This window comes from Bombus flavifrons, chromosome 8 (genome assembly GCF_040668555.2).
Source record: "Bombus flavifrons isolate JBK064 chromosome 8, iyBomFlav1_principal, whole genome shotgun sequence".
In the NCBI taxonomy this organism is placed as follows: domain Eukaryota; kingdom Metazoa; phylum Arthropoda; class Insecta; order Hymenoptera; family Apidae; genus Bombus; species Bombus flavifrons.
The window spans coordinates 11,210,661-11,226,207 of NC_138449.1; the positions used below are offsets into that span (position 1 = coordinate 11,210,661).

At 46.2% G+C, this 15,547-nt stretch overlaps 1 protein-coding gene across 4 annotated transcripts in view; it reads right to left on the reverse strand.

Moving 5' to 3' along the window:
• Positions 1-8,213: 8,213 nt before the first annotated feature.
• Positions 8,214-15,547, reverse strand: part of LOC138182699 (homeobox protein aristaless) — a 62,427-nt gene continuing 55,093 nt past the window's right edge. For all 4 annotated transcript variants that reach the window (XM_069118779.1, XM_069118778.1, XM_069118781.1 and 1 more), the window contains 2 exons: positions 14,306-14,351; positions 8,214-10,860 (listed from right to left, as the gene is read on the reverse strand). In XM_069118779.1, the coding sequence (XP_068974880.1) occupies positions 10,270-10,860; positions 14,306-14,351 (637 nt within the window). In that variant the 3' untranslated portion in view covers positions 8,214-10,269. The remainder of the gene's footprint in view (positions 10,861-14,305; positions 14,352-15,547) is intronic.

The window sequence follows — 15,547 nt, forward strand, 5'->3', positions numbered from 1 at the left end:
TTTCGTATTCATAAAGTGGTAGATTCCGAGAGTCTCTTAATATTCGGAGAATACGAGGCTTCCTCGACTCGTGTCTCGACGATCTGCACGACCCTGAACGATCTTATTCGACTAATTATCGTGAAATACGAGCGATCGAGAAATTCGGGTAAAGCGCGCCGCGTCGTAAATCGATCGATATTATTCACTTTACCTCGATAAGTGTCGTCCACTCGTTCGCTGACAATCGATATACCGATAATTTGAATGGCGATCAGCACGCCTTTGAATTTTGGCGAGAGGCAAAGTGGCGAACTCGTAAAGAATATTCGCTCGAAGGAAAGAGCTCGGTGATTCCGAGTCGATTGGTTATTCCGATGCAGGAATCAAAGTCGCGTTAACGGTACGCGCGTAGAACGAAAGGCGAAGCATCAATTACGTTGGAACTCGTTTCGTTGGACGTTGGGTTAAAATTTTCGAAAATTCTCGTTTCGTAATTGTTTATTGTGATCGAGGGTTCGGCTGGAACGAAGCGCCCCCCCGTGGCGCATCGCGAATGGGATCTAAAAGGACGAGAGGAGTGGAACGTGGGTTCCTACCGTTAACATCCGACTTTACGACGCATCCTGGTCGCACGAGGCGTGCACCTCGCGGGGCCTTGTACAAGCCCCCGTAATTTGATAATATAGGGTTATGGTGGCGCCAAGCTGAGCCGTTTAAATTCATAACATTGTTTATTCCTATTAGACCGACCTATTGGGTCCGTTCCGCGCGATATTTCATTCGAAACCAAGGCTGTGCCGCGTGTGGACGCGTTCTTACCTTGATTTCGTCCGGTCCCGAGCATTTTATGTAGCGACCATTATTGCCGACGAATTTCCTCTCGGCTATAACCTGCGACATTTTTCAAATAAAATATTCGTCGTAACTCGTGTCTCGAATAGCCTGCGTGAGAAGTCATCGTCGTTGACTATCGACGAACGCGATTAGAAACTTGTCTCGGAGAATATCTGACCATTTTGGTTGTGTCAGACTTGCTCGTTTTCGGTCTTTGTTGCCTTGTACTTGTAACTACTCTCCTAACAAACAGACACGAGTAAATTTTGAATTTCGATTGCGAGTTAATTATCTCGTCGTAACGATGTCGAATGTTTCGAGTACGTGTCACTGGTGTAAAGGATTCGATTTTCGGAGGATGATCGAACTGTTGGGCATCGTCCCAAGCTGTTTACGAGCACGGCGTGCTTGGAGTTCCTGCGCGGGACCAAACATTCTACGTCCTTGTTGCTCCTAGTCGGCTGGCTGTCAGCGAGAACGTGAAATATCGTCCTGCCCAACTAGCATCCAATAATTAGTTTACTCCTCATTACGGTTTGGCCCGCGTTATTAGGAGGGCCACGGAGGTTCCCCGGGATGAAGGGAGATGGAGCAGGCTGAGAGGAAAAGGAACGGGCAGGAGGGAGAGCTCTAATTAACTGAACGTTTAGGGGTTACTCGACCGGTCGACTCGCGACCACGCCCGATCGGTTAACCAATTCCTTTCTTACCTGCTTTGTGCACCTTCCAGATACTTTGTGCCAATCTGGCACCCTATGTTTGACCAACCGATGAACTCTGTTTCTCGTTTTTTTCCTCCCTCGACGCGAACATCGAAAAGACGAACGGAACGAGCGTGAATTCTGTCGTTTCGCGAGTCTTTCGTAACGTTGGATATCACGACGACAGATCACGGATGGGAAAATGGAGAAAAGCTGGGAAGAAAAACGATCGATGAACGAGGAGGACGAAGAAGAAAAGGAAGGAGCAACAGAGAGAAAGTCAGGGTGCTCGCGCGAGAGGTTATCTCCGATCTTTGATCTTGGTAAGCGGTTCGATCGAGTAGTTCGGGGAGCCTGGAGGTGAAACGAGGAACCCGAGGAACGCGTAGGACAAGAGAAGGAGACGGAGAACGATCCGTAGGAGGTACGATGCGCGGGAGCCATCTCTGTTAATCATCGCGTAATTACCGCTCCAATTATCAGATACCGAGATACGAGCATGGTGGATCACGCAGAATCAGAAGAATCTGTTAGCCGCGTCGTGCCGCTTCGCCGGGACCTGGTTTGCGTCGAAGCTGTTCGTCATTCTGAACGAACGGGTAACGACGATCTCGATCGCTTGGTAACCGCTGCGAGAAAGTGTCAATTACCGCTAGTCGCCGATTGATCATCGTCGAGGAAATTAATCTGGCGCCATGATCCGAAAACGACGCGAGAGGAATTTTAAGCGGGCGATCGAGAGAGGTGGCGCGAACGATGGGATTTAGGGGATGTCGGTGAAACGGCAGAGTGTGGCACGAATTTCGAAAACGATTCGTTTCGAGTTGCTTCTCGAGACGCGCACCATCGAATTTAGGGTTGAACAGGGGCGGGACAATACTTGTCCAGCGGCCGGTAGGTTGAACAGGGCGTTACCTGGCATTCCTTGGTAAATTAACTTAGCGGGCGGCTGCAGCGCGCCGGCGAGCGGCGCGTCTCCCGCCAAATATTCATTTAAAAAGGTAAATGCAATTTTGCCGTTTTACGTGATTGAGATAATGCCCTCCGATTAACGGGCCATCTCTTCTTCGCTTCCTTCGTTTACGCCCGGATCTTTTCTCTTCTTCACCGAGAGATTCTCGATCCAACAACCCCTTTTCTTATTTCTCTCTCGTCCTCCTTTTGTCTTGCTTCCAAGAGTATCCCCTCTTCCACCCTACGGTAGCAAACGCGTCATTACCAAAATTCAACCGGTCGTCCCACGGACATCAGCGCGCCTTATGAAAGCGAGCGGTTCAATTTTCTCGCAGGTGTACGAATTTCGAGTCTCGCGGTCGCGTTCGACGCCTGGACGCGTTCGTTTTTGTGTTGCGGATCGTGCGAGCCGGCGAATCGTTCGGATCGAGGTTCTTTTAGATCGCGTACGCACGGAGAATGAAACGAGCACTGCTAATGCTGGCCGGTTAAACTCGCAGAAAGAACTCGATCGGTCGTTGATTCTCGATCGTTCGGTGGCTAAAAGGGGCGAGATTCCAGAGAGAAAACGAGCCGACGAGTAATTCGCGGAGGTCGTACATCATCCCCGGTGAACGGTTGTCCGCCTATTCGGTCGCTTCGTTTGGGTTTAAATCAAATTTACTAATTAACACCATTTACCAGGATCTATAGCGAGGGACTCGCGCTGTCCGCCGTCCGTGACTCTCTAAGCTCCTTTTTGTTTCCTCTTCAACGTCGGTACGCGTTATTGATGATGCTCGTTAAAGAGCTCTCACGTGCCGGTGGGGCAGTTCTTCTTCGTCCCGATACCTTCCCCCGTCTCTCGTCTCGGCGTATACCATTCCAGGGACTTCGTCTCGGACTCCTGTATGGCTGTGATCCATCCTCGTGCCACTCGGCGTGGCTGCCGCGGGACATTAGTCATCGACAATCAAGATGAATTCACTCTTAAACAATGACGCTTAATTTCAAGAAGCCACCGACGAACAATCACCGAATTCCCGACCGGCTTCCCCAACTAAACCGAACAATCTGCTCTCGGTCACGACCGCCCTCGCTCTCTCTTTCGCTTTCTCTCTCTCTCTCTCTCTCTCTCTCTCTCTCTCTCTCGTTGTACGCGTACGCTCTCTCGCCAAAGAGTATCTCCACCGGGACCTCCGCTCGCACGTCCGCTTCTCTCACGTTATTACCTCCGTACGAACACACCGTCCAGGGTAGATTTATGGTGCGTCGCATTATCACGTAAGGTAACGCGACACCGCAATTCCACTCGGCGGCACTGACGGGCAAACGCGCAAATTACCATCGCGATTGCGGCTAACTCGCCCCTTTACGCTAATAACGCAACACCACGCGGCGAATTGCAAACAAGGACGTGGAACGCGAATACTGCTCGCGGGACAAGCAATCTTTCCCACCGAGGGCGTAAACCGCAACCTCCTGCCACGTCATCCCGTCGCGGAATATTTATTTATCCGGTCAATCGCCGTTGCTTCTGAAGCTTTCACGCGATCCCGCATTATCCTTAACAAACCGCTTACTATGCTCGCTCTTTCCAGCTACTTTTTTTACTCAATTATCTTCACGCGTTGTTGCTCTCTGTTCTCGGGCCTCTTTGATTTTTCTTTCAGATCGCCTCTCGATTAGAAACACGATCGAACGGAAATAGTTTCAATGTACTCGAGTTGCCACGATGAAGTTTCTCGGTGAGGTTTACGGACACCCGAACGAAGGATTTTCTCACAGAGAATGCGTAAACCGCAAGCAATATCACGACCACAGCTTTGCACACGGCTCGACCACCGCTAGTTCCGTTCGTTGCGTAGAACGACGAAGGACCATTGTGCGAACGTTGCTGCACATCGATGTCGTAGAAGCGAGTCGCAAGGAAATCGAGTAGAGTGTCAGCGTCGCTTCGAAACGAAAGGGGTCGTTTAGGGTAATCGTGGGCGTTTGTTATTTATCAGCGGCGACGTATACACGCGTAAGTTTTATCGTATAGACTCAGTGGGGTTACATATCCACCGACGCGATCGAATGCAAATACCACGAGACGCCTGAGCGGAATTATATCATTATTTCTCGGTTCCAACGGTGGTGTGGTCGTGGTCGTGCTCGTGGCCGTGTCTTTTTTCAAATAAGGAAATAAATTAAGACGTAATGGGCTTAATAAGGCTCCGGCCGGATAGCATTCCGCGACCGTGCCAGTAACTAATGGCGGCGTTTGCGCGTTTTATGCCATGTCGGGGGAACTGCTCGCCTCGACATGCCTGCGTGTAAACTTCCAAAACTCCAACCGCCTCCTTTTTCCCCTCGACTAAAAACGCTGTCCGATTTTCAAACGGCCATCCAACATGTTGGTCGCCCGATGACTTTTTAACTCGAACGTCTTTCAAATCATCGAAACCGTCAAATCGGACGACGTATGTTGGGGAATATCAGGAGATTCCAAAATTCCGTAAATCTCACGTGGCTGGCTATGATCTTCCGTTTTAATATCCCGTTCGGTGTCGTCGAACCTGGACGTTGGCTCGTTTAGTCGATGATCGATGTCTACGCTTTATCGAATAGCCGCTCGTTGGTGAAAGAACAAAGAATACGGAGAAGGAACGAGCGAGATCGCGAGATAACGTCGAGATGGTTGCCGATGAATAAATTATCCTCTTGCCTTGCATTTATTTTCCTTTTCGTGTTATGCGTCGACGTTAACGAGAAAATTTACACAATGTGCGTAATATACACACTTATTATGCGTACCGATGTGGAGGGAGCCGATTCGACGAAAAATGAAACGGGAAGAGAAAGATGGCAATGGGGTATAGAAAGAGAGAAGCAAAGGGAGAAAAGAGAGCAAAGAGGCGAGAGGTATGAAAGAGAGAAGGAAGCGGTGTGGTGGAAGCAGAAGCAGCCAAGCCAGGGCCAAATATGATGTGGATCCGCTACAGAAGACTGATACTGGATACCTGGGATACAGGAGGCCGTGCAGCGGTGTAAATGCAATCAAGAAGGCCTCAATTAGACCGTCACGCCGTACATCCCTCATCTCGGAGTCTCGCCGCTCCTCCTTCCTCTTCATCCACCGTCGGTTTCGTCGTCGTCCACCTCCTCGTCGTCGTCTTCTTTTCTTCCACCTTCTTCCCTTTCTCATTCACCTTCTCTGCAAGCCTTTCGTTCTTCCCATCTCTTTTATGCCTTTTACGTGCCTCTATTTCATCGTAGGTACTTACTCTTACTCCCGTATCCATCGTTTCGACAAATTTAAAAAGGAAAACAAGAAAGCGCAGAGCAATCGCGACGATGCGAACGGATCTCGGAACGGATGCCTCAAACTTCTTGTTATTCGACGATAATCGAAAGTATAACGAAACGTTCGACACCTTATGGCCTAATCGAATTATAAAATTGGAGACATAATTCAAGACATAATCGAAGGAACAACGATTACGGTCGATTAGTTGGAGGTCCTTGGCGAACGTCGGGATGGGGGCCACGATTCTGTCGTAAACCGTTTCCCTATCGTTAGACCCTATTAAACGAACTATAAGAGAGCACAAGGGAGGTCTGCGAGGTTCGAGCGAGCTTGCAAAGTCTGAGATTAAGGTGCTGTTTAATCTGCATCTATCGCGATGATAGGTAACGTAGCTGGAGAATCATCGTGGGGGCCTTCACGTTAACCGAGTTAGTTACAGCAAACCCTGCAATTAGGGATTGTTAACCGGATAAAACCTTACGCGTGCTCCGCGTGAGTGGACGCGGGAAAAAACGAGCAGCATTTAGAAAATGAGGAGTAACGCGGCTCCCTGATGCGGTTAAACGAATATTTTATCCTATGAATTTCAGCCAGACGAAAATCAAAAGCTATTACTCTTCGTTCGGTGGCTTCGAGTACCTTCTGGCAAAATTGATTCTTTCGTAATCACGATTCTCCTCCTTGTTCGAATCCAATGGTTAAAAAATCTGCATCTACGTAGTTGCTTCTTCCGATATCATGGAATAGATCCATAAGCTATCCTCTCCACGAGCTATTGGCATTCGTTCGATATTTTCAAGTACCTGCTTGATGAAATCGATCCTTTGGTTCGATCTTTTGCCAGCTGTAGTCCGCGATTTTTTAACGATAAAATTGTAAGAAATTTTTAACAATCGTGCATTTAGTTCATTTTAAAGCTCTCTTTGGGAATTCGAACGCCACTCTGTGAGAGGAATAGAACAGAATGGTATCGTCGACCAAGAACTGTCTACGGTATCGTTGACCGTGTATAACCCTAGCAGCAGCTCGGAAATTGGTATCGAACAAATCACTGTTTCGAGAGCACATTCTTTTCGACCCGTCTAATATTTCTTTTTTGGAGAACGTAGCCGGTTTGGAAGCCGGTTGCTACCGATCGCTAAATTCATTCCGATGTAGACAGTTATTAGGTGGCTAGAGCCGGTGTAAAACGTCGCTATAATGATCGGTTACTAACTAACTGGCTTTCTCCACTATCCCCGCGACGTATAAACATCTACGTATGCATACGTAGACCGGTGCACGTAGGCCGACGTACCCGCGGGCATCGTCGATACTGTTTACACCGTAGTAATTTGCTAATGGCCAGGCCAACACGATGAATTTGGGATCGAGTGGTTGCGTGGTCTGCATCTCGATCGCGCGAGATCGACAGATCACGCGGCTCGAATGATCGAACCTCGATCACCATCGGGACACGCCTCTACTCGTTCTCATCCACCTCTTATCGTTCGCCGCGCGTTATCGAGTCAACTTTTTCTCAACAAATTTTTACAATCGAACGCTCCAACGTCCGACTATCGTTCAACGCGATTGATATTTGAAGAACGACGCATCGCGGCCTTCGTCGTTTCCGAACTGTCCTTTCGGTTGTTTGGATTTCATCTAGAAAACACGTACGCGAGAAAAAAAGAAGGAAAAGAAAAGAAAGACGATTATACGCACAGTGGATAATCCGGTGTCCCAGCAGGTAATATTTTCTGAAAATTAGATCGCGTCGAGTCGGATCGAGCGTTAAATAGTAAAACGCGTGATTAAAGCGCGTCCGTTATGCGTTTAGTTCCGATTGAGTTCACCGGAGCTCGCGAGACATTACTTAAACCCCGTGTAGCACGCAAGTTCGATCAGAGCATATGGTCGAGTTGAACGAAGCAGCGTACCTAAGGCTGCGTCAGTTTTGATCGGCGGATCGTTTTGTCGGTAATCGTTCGATTTATCAACCTGAAGATCGTTAGCACTCAGAGGGGGACGAAGGTATTCACGATGCCGCTAATTAGCTGACGCGCATTAATGGTCTGGGACTCCATTAAACTGTAAAATATTTAAATAACTCGTCGACGGGCGTGCCTGGGCGCGAATTACTTGTCATAAGTCAGTCGAGCAGGAGTTGCAAGCTCTTGAAAACTCCTAACCAGAGTTATAATGTATGTGCAAGGGAATAGCATACTCTTCTTTTTCCTTCAGGAAGTTGACGAACCTATAAATTAAATATTTTTTATCATGTCGCGCGTGCTTTTATTCGTTGAATATCGATATCATTGGATAATCGATAGAAAGGGTTCGTATAATAAAGAACGCCGTTCATTTTCTTTCTTTTGTCTGTCCCCTCGCCACCTCCGCTTGCTCTTTCTCTTTTTGTCTTCCTTTCGCCTTGCAGTAATTTATTCGTCGTAAAAAGAGGAAGGTAAAAGGATCAATGAAATACAATGAACTGGAAATCTAGTGTTCGTTTTTACTCGTGGAAAATGAAACGAGAAATCGTTCGAACGACGTTGTATTTTTTTCGTTTTGTCCAAGATCTTCGAATAGATTGATAATTCCTAGTCACAACTTCGATCACTCTTTACACTAACATCTGAGGAATCGTAATATTTCTTCTTCACTATGGTACGATGCGAACATTCGGAACGTTGCTCCTCTGAAACGACTTTCGAAAAAAAAAGTCTAATATTGTCGTGCGATACGCAGTCGGAAAATTATTTGCAAGATCCCCTCACAAAGTTACGTCGTTAATTATTTACAGGTAACTTACGCAACTAGGTGTACTTATACAGTCGTAAAACTTATTATAACTTGTCGTTGAACATTCAAGAATTAAAGAACGCGTATATAAATAGTATTTTCTCTTATCTAAAATGCGTACGACGGTCTATGTAAAAATAAAGAAATAATCGAAATTAAATAATTTCGTTCGTATCGGACGAATATTTCGTCGAAAATTCTTTAACTCGCGTCTTACAATTTCATTGGTTCGAAACGTTAACTCTCCTTTTTAGAATAAAACATAACAATTTCGATATCGACGGTAAAAATCTTGTACGGTTAAAAATATACTCGAGAGCGAAGTTCTTGTCGCGTAGCCAAGTATTTTTCTGGACGGACATCTTTCGATGATGTTTGCTTAAAAATAATCTTATAATCGCAAGTAGATGTTCTCGGTTCGCCAAACACGGTGAGTGACTACGTCCTCCATCCTTTCGCCGATTGTTTTTCAAATCTATCGAATCCGCGTTGAACGCATTTAAAAATTCCATGAAAATTCTGTATGTTCTCGTCCGGTGTTCCTCGTCGGATACTTCTCGCGAGCCATAATCACAAACGTACTTGTCGTTGTTTTGGCGAAATCTGTACTCGCGAAATCCTAAATTTTCACGATCGCCGAGAGATAGATTTGAAAGACATTCCGAAGCACTTCGTGTAAATATATATAGTATAGATATACGTATGTTATAGCTCGAAACATTGCCTCACCATTGCTGCATATTATACACGTTATTGTACACGAAGAAACACATTCGCTTGATTCTTCGTTCTTTCCGTAATCGTGTAAACGTAGAGTCGGTATTCTGAATGACATTAAGAGAAAGGTTGAAGAAACGTGTTTGTACATGGACAGGTATATCGTCCTTCTTTTAATGAACGATGTCGTAAAAACTGTCTGTCGCTTGAGTCATTGATTCATTGGGTCACGGTCCATGCTAAAGAGCAATGACAATTCCAACGTCCACCAAAAAACTCGTCTACTAATTGCGAGTTTTCTAAACGGTCGCTCGAGTTGTCAACACAGACGCGACGCTTGAATCGTTGATTTCGCGTTGTGTATTGCAAGAAATCTGTCGCACGAAGCATGTTGCCTAAAGTCTACCGAGAGTCTTTGAATTCCATAAGAGCCAACGATAGTTAAGACGATGACAAGTATCCCGAGATCGCGTTCGGTTTACCTCTTTAACTCGATAATCGCTGGCACGCAATTTGAAATACAATCGAGTCCAGCGTTCCTAAGATTAGATATTACGTAACGAAGGCACAAAGTGATCACAAAGTGAAAGAAGGATAACTATTGTTCAACCTTCTTTCGCGTACACGCGATTAATTACAAAGTGGTCGGCTACTTCGCAGCGACTTCTTTGGCTCGTATCTTGTACGAAACATACAAAAGCGTGGACTTAAGGAGACGTTTATACTTTGTATCGGTCGGCAAGATCGCATTAGGGAACGCGTATCTCGGAGGTTCACTCGGAGAGTGAATTTTTCCATCACTTGTCGCATCGGCCACGCCAGCATGGTAGGTCGCGTTTCAGGTTTTTCTACGCAGTTCCGTTCTACTGGCTCCGTTTGCTCGATCTGGGTCAAAGGAAACAGTGGTTCGACGGGAAGAGATGACGACCATCGTCGTGGTTGGCGATTTGGATCAATGAATCAGAGTAGATGTAGAGGCACCGGTGATGGAATCGCAGTTTCTAGCTGTTTTTAGAACAGCGAGTCTCTTCAGCTGATGAGATCTCCGCTCTTGCGAAGCATCTCCAGGTGGAGCTCGTATTCTCTGGCCTTGAGTCTGAGAGAGGCGATGCTGTTGGTTCGTCTGTCGATGTCGGGCAGTCCGACGCTACCCGTGGGCGAACCTTGGGGTGAACTGGCTGTCGGCGGCGGCGGTGGAACCGGTGGATGCGCGAGACTGATCGCGGGCGCCGTTGGAGGCGGAGGCGGAGGTGGTGAACCGCGTACCAATTTCGGCCTCTGCGCCGCGGATATATTCGCCAGGAGACTTTGAAAGGACGCGGCCGACGTGTAAGGCAGAGGCATTCCAGGTGGTAGCAAATGTGGCGGCGCGCGATGATAGGGATGAGCGGCGTAACTACCGGGAAGGACCGGTCCGTGACCCAAAGGTGGGTAACGAAATGCGTCGTAGGGTTTCCTCAGGGGAAACGTGCCCAGGTGGGCGAAAGGGTTCGGCAAGGTCGGCGCGACGACCGCCGATGGTGGTGGCGCACCTGATCCCAAGTACGGATTGTATGGATGTGCCTGAGGCCCAACCTTCTCCTGTTTCCGCCACTTTGCGCGTCGATTCTGAAACCAAACCTGTAACCAAACGGCGTATTTTATTCTCTCACCTTTTTCTCCGTCCTCCATCTTTGTCTTTATACAGACTGTTCCTCTTAAACGTTTAAACGCTACCGAACAATCTACGATAATGACGATTTTTCTACGCTCGTTACCTTTTTCCTTTTCTCTCCCCCCCCTCTCTCTCACTCTCTGGAACCGATCTACCTCTGAGTATGTCTATTTTTGGAATATCGTCCGTTGTTTCGTCGATGCGTTTCAAGGAACCAGGTCGAAGGACGAAGAACCGAGGAACGATCGAAAGAATCGATTTCAAGTCCGGTTTCAGGAAACCTATTCATCCGATTCCGGGTCGGAAAGCAAATACTACTTCGTTCTCTGAAAGTTGTTGGCGAACCGTGGAAGTGCGAATTCTGGTTAACGCGACGTATTCTCCCTTTTTCAGGAAACTCGCGGTGTATCATTATTGTCGAGGATGGAAGGAAACCGACGATCGCTGCGAGGCAGAGCCAGTGATCTTTGTCCGTTCGTTCCTTTCTCTTTCCCTTCTCGCCTCTATTCCTCCATCCGCCTATCCAGTCCCTTGTGTTTTTTTTTCTTCAAAATTAACGAAATATCGGCCATCGTAAAACCGTTAGTTGGCATTCCTCAGGCCCATTGTTACCATCCCAAAAATTCGAAACTCGAGAAAGATCCGCTAGACGAGCAAAAATTGAACCTCGGTTCTTCTCCCGAGAAACAAGGGAAATCAAATCACACTCGTTCTTCCTACACCGAGCAACGATTTTTCAAGGGAACGAAAGGGCCTTCGGGAGCGTGTAAACTGTATCGAACAAACGATTACGAATGAAACAAATATCGTTCGTGATGCGTCGACCATTGGAGCGCATTCCATCGCGAAGGTTCCTCGAAGACTCGAGCTCTAATCAGTTCAACGGAAGCTCTCCTCCCTCGTCTTCCCTGCTCGCAATCCCCTTCTCTTCCCAGAGTCCTTTCTTCTTTCTTTTTTCCTCCCCCCGTTTCTTTAACGGACTTTAATTCCGCAGTCTCCTTTTCGGTTGTTAGGTCGATTTCGTGTGTCGTGCTTCGAACACGAACACGCGTATATACGTCGGATTTCACGTTATCGTGGAGAAGCCTCGCAGAAACGAGACAAACGGTTCCACTCGAACAAATTGCCTTCATATATCTCGTGACAGAACGTAATGACGACGACCCAACGTGGTTCGATAATCGCGAGCTTTGTACTAAACAGCTGCTCGTTTCTGCAAGACGACGAATCCACGAAGATACTTTGTACGCGTTCGTCTCGTAACCACGACGCGATTCAAGTTCGAGTAGGAAACTTTAGGAAGCAATTTGTTTCGAAGTACGGTTTTATAGGCTTAGCGACACGCGACAAATTATCTTTGACGATTGTTTGCCCAACTCGGTTCGGGGATTCTTCGTTGGATTGGAAAATACCTCGTCTTGAGGTGGTAGGAAGATTCTTCCACGTGGATATTTTTATTCTCGGCTAGGAAATCAAAAGAACCGCCGGAACGTGTAGACCGTAGACACTCCCAGTACAATCGGCGACGATGGAGCCTCGTCATTGCATAGGCAAGGGAATGGGATCGATGGAAGGATATTTCGGGATGACTTAGCGATTCGAAAATCGATTCGATCGATCGTTCGACGCGAGGAAAGTATTCTGTGACTCGTGAGATTATGGATCATGTAGACTACCAAACTAATCGTTTTCCCCTTTCCCCTTCTTTTTTTCTTTTTTTTTTTTGTTCCCTCGAAAGTTTCGATCTCTCTTACATGATATCACACGCGCTAGAAAAACGAGTGGCAACTTCTGTGAGTGACGTTTTCTTTCTATCGAATTCTCGGTTAATCGAGAACGAACGAGACCGAGTAATATGTACATCGGTTAGAAGGATTACGTAACGCGAACTGGTATATTCGGTCATGGAACACGAGAGAAAGAAAACGAGAATACGAGAGTGGAATAGGAAGAGAAGAGAACGAAACGCGTGTGTTCCACGGGTGATTCGAACGATCGGACAGACACAGTGGAACATGCAAAGTCGTTGCTAGGCGTATGGAGAGTTAAAGGTGACGGGGTGTGGGGGGTCGGGTGCCAGGACCCCCCACAGCGAGCAGGATTGCCCCCAGCAGGGAGCTAAACATCCGACTTGTGGCTTTTAAAACAAAACGTAACCACGATTCGCCGCCGGAACCTAGTCGTTTCGTGCTTAATCGTGCCGCATTAATTACGCGGACGCCGGCTACATTCTCTCTCTATCTCTCCCCCTTTCAACGGTTCTCTTGCTTCTATCCCTAGCCGCGGCACCACGAGCACTTCCTCAAACGAAAAACCTTCCTCCTTAAATAATTATACTCTACGATAGACCAGGAATTAATACTCTCTGGAATATTTCTCAACGCGTCTACGAGAACATAGATCAAAATTGCTGTTCAACACGGACGACGTGTTAGTTAAACTAACGTTGATTGAATATTTGGATAGATGTATACTTATGTTCGCATGTATTTGGACACCTCGAAATTATCGCGAGTATACATATTGCAAGATGTACTTTAAACGACTTATTTCTTTGATCTAATGTCGTTCTTTGATCTCGATCGAATTACACCAGCTGTCCAAATACTTACGGGGTGTAAGTGCATGTTTTTCGATGAGCAAGCAACGCCTTAGACAAACGAGAGGCGTGTACAAGTTCCGGCGGATTCTTGAAAATGATTAGCACAGTAGCGAAGTTCCCGATACCGTAGCATTCGTTTAATAGCGATTCTCGTGGCGTGTGCTCGTATAATGACTTTAAACTCGAAATAAATCGTCGATTTGCAGTGGATGGAGACATATTTGCAAGTATAATGAAAAGTACCGAGCGTGGACTTCCATGGCGCAAGAGAGACGCGTATAAATGCGCGTTGTGCGTTTAAGAAAGACGAAAAAAGTGTGCCGAGAAAAGAGGAGACCGCTATATAAGGAACGTTCGAGTGGCGAACTGGGAAAGGGCGAGATCGAGTAAATACCGAGAATAAATTAAACTAATTGAGCGAATTAGTCGGTTGTTCGAGCACCGAACTTTTACGGACGCATTCTGCTTGCCAACGTGACGCGCGCCGTTGTCACGCAGATGATTACCGGACGATACTCTCGTCCTCTGTTCTTGACAGCTCGTGTTCTTTCCGTTTATCGAGGTAGTTCGTCATTCTAGTAAATCCTACACACGGTATACTCAATTACGTTGCTATCAGAATTATCGGGGAAAAAATATTAATATCGTTGCTACAATTTTACAAAAGTCATAAGTTACAAGTTGCCAATATCGACAAGCTCTTTTGAATAACGATCATCGAACGAATAAACATTTCAAACGACATTTTATTCATTAATATTACTTTAGAGTAAGAAAATAGAGGAGAAAATGACGTACGATTTACTAACCTGTATTCGTGCTTCCGTAAGACCGATCTTCATCGCTAATTCTTCCCTGGAAGCAAAAAAAAAAAAAAGGAGATAGAAATTGCAAGGTTAGCGAAGTGATATATAACGTGGCCGGATAATTACGAGCGTATGCCGCATTAAATTGTATACTTTTAAGAAAATTAAGACGTTAAACGTATGGCGATCGTGTCGTGAATGATTGTAGTAAAGAGACTAAGAAATCTCCGTAATAGGAGTAATCGTACGTTAATTAAACTAATTAGAATGTTAGTAAGATATCAATTAATTGCATTAAATCTTCCAACACACTTGTTTTTCAATTCGATTGCCATTCGCATAAATTAATGTGACGAGTGTAACGCATTGTGGCACAACATTTTCATAATTATTCACTATTGCCCGGGTAGATTGTATCTTGGTCTTACATACATACATATTTAACGAAGCTACATGTGTGTGCAATTCTGTTTGTCGACGTTATTACGCGCATATCATTATTTACTATAAATTAAATGATTATTAGCCTCATAAAATGATCGTAAAGCACAACTGTTTATGTAACAAAATTGTCCGTACTTCCGCAAAGAAACGAACGATCAGTAGGCATTTTTGCTTCTCTCTCTCTCTCCCTCTCTCTTTCTTTATCTTCATTTTTCTACAACAATATTTTTTCTTCGGTCTTCCTTTTTCCTTTTGCTATCGATTCCTTGAACTCCTCTATCACGCGATCGTGAAGCAAAAGTCGGAGAAATAGCCGATCGATATAACCGTGTGTTGCGCGTCGTTCGAACAAAGCAAAACAAAATTCCGGAAGCCTTTCGTTTCTCGATCTGTAGGGTTTTTGCAGGTTCGAAAAGGATTGACCAGCGATTACGGATCGGTGTCCAAGGCAAAAGCGAATCTCGCAACGGCTGTCTCGCTAGACGGCCTGCGGGGTTTCTCATCTCGCACGCAAATTGCCCAGATGTTCCACGAAATCGCAAGGAAATCTCGGTGATTATATCGCGCACAGAAGCTGCTGCTGCCCCTCTTACCTTCCGATCAGCTTCGCTTCAATTTCGTGTTTAGGCGCATTTGAGTACACGAGCTTCGTTTCAGTTAGTTCCCGCCCGAAATTACAGGCAGTTTCGGGCGAACCGTCCAAGATCGACTGCCCTGATTTATGCCGTTTTTATCATCGCGTTTCTTCTTTTCACCTCTACCGGATATAACGTAGAATCATCCATCCGTTGTATTGGAAAT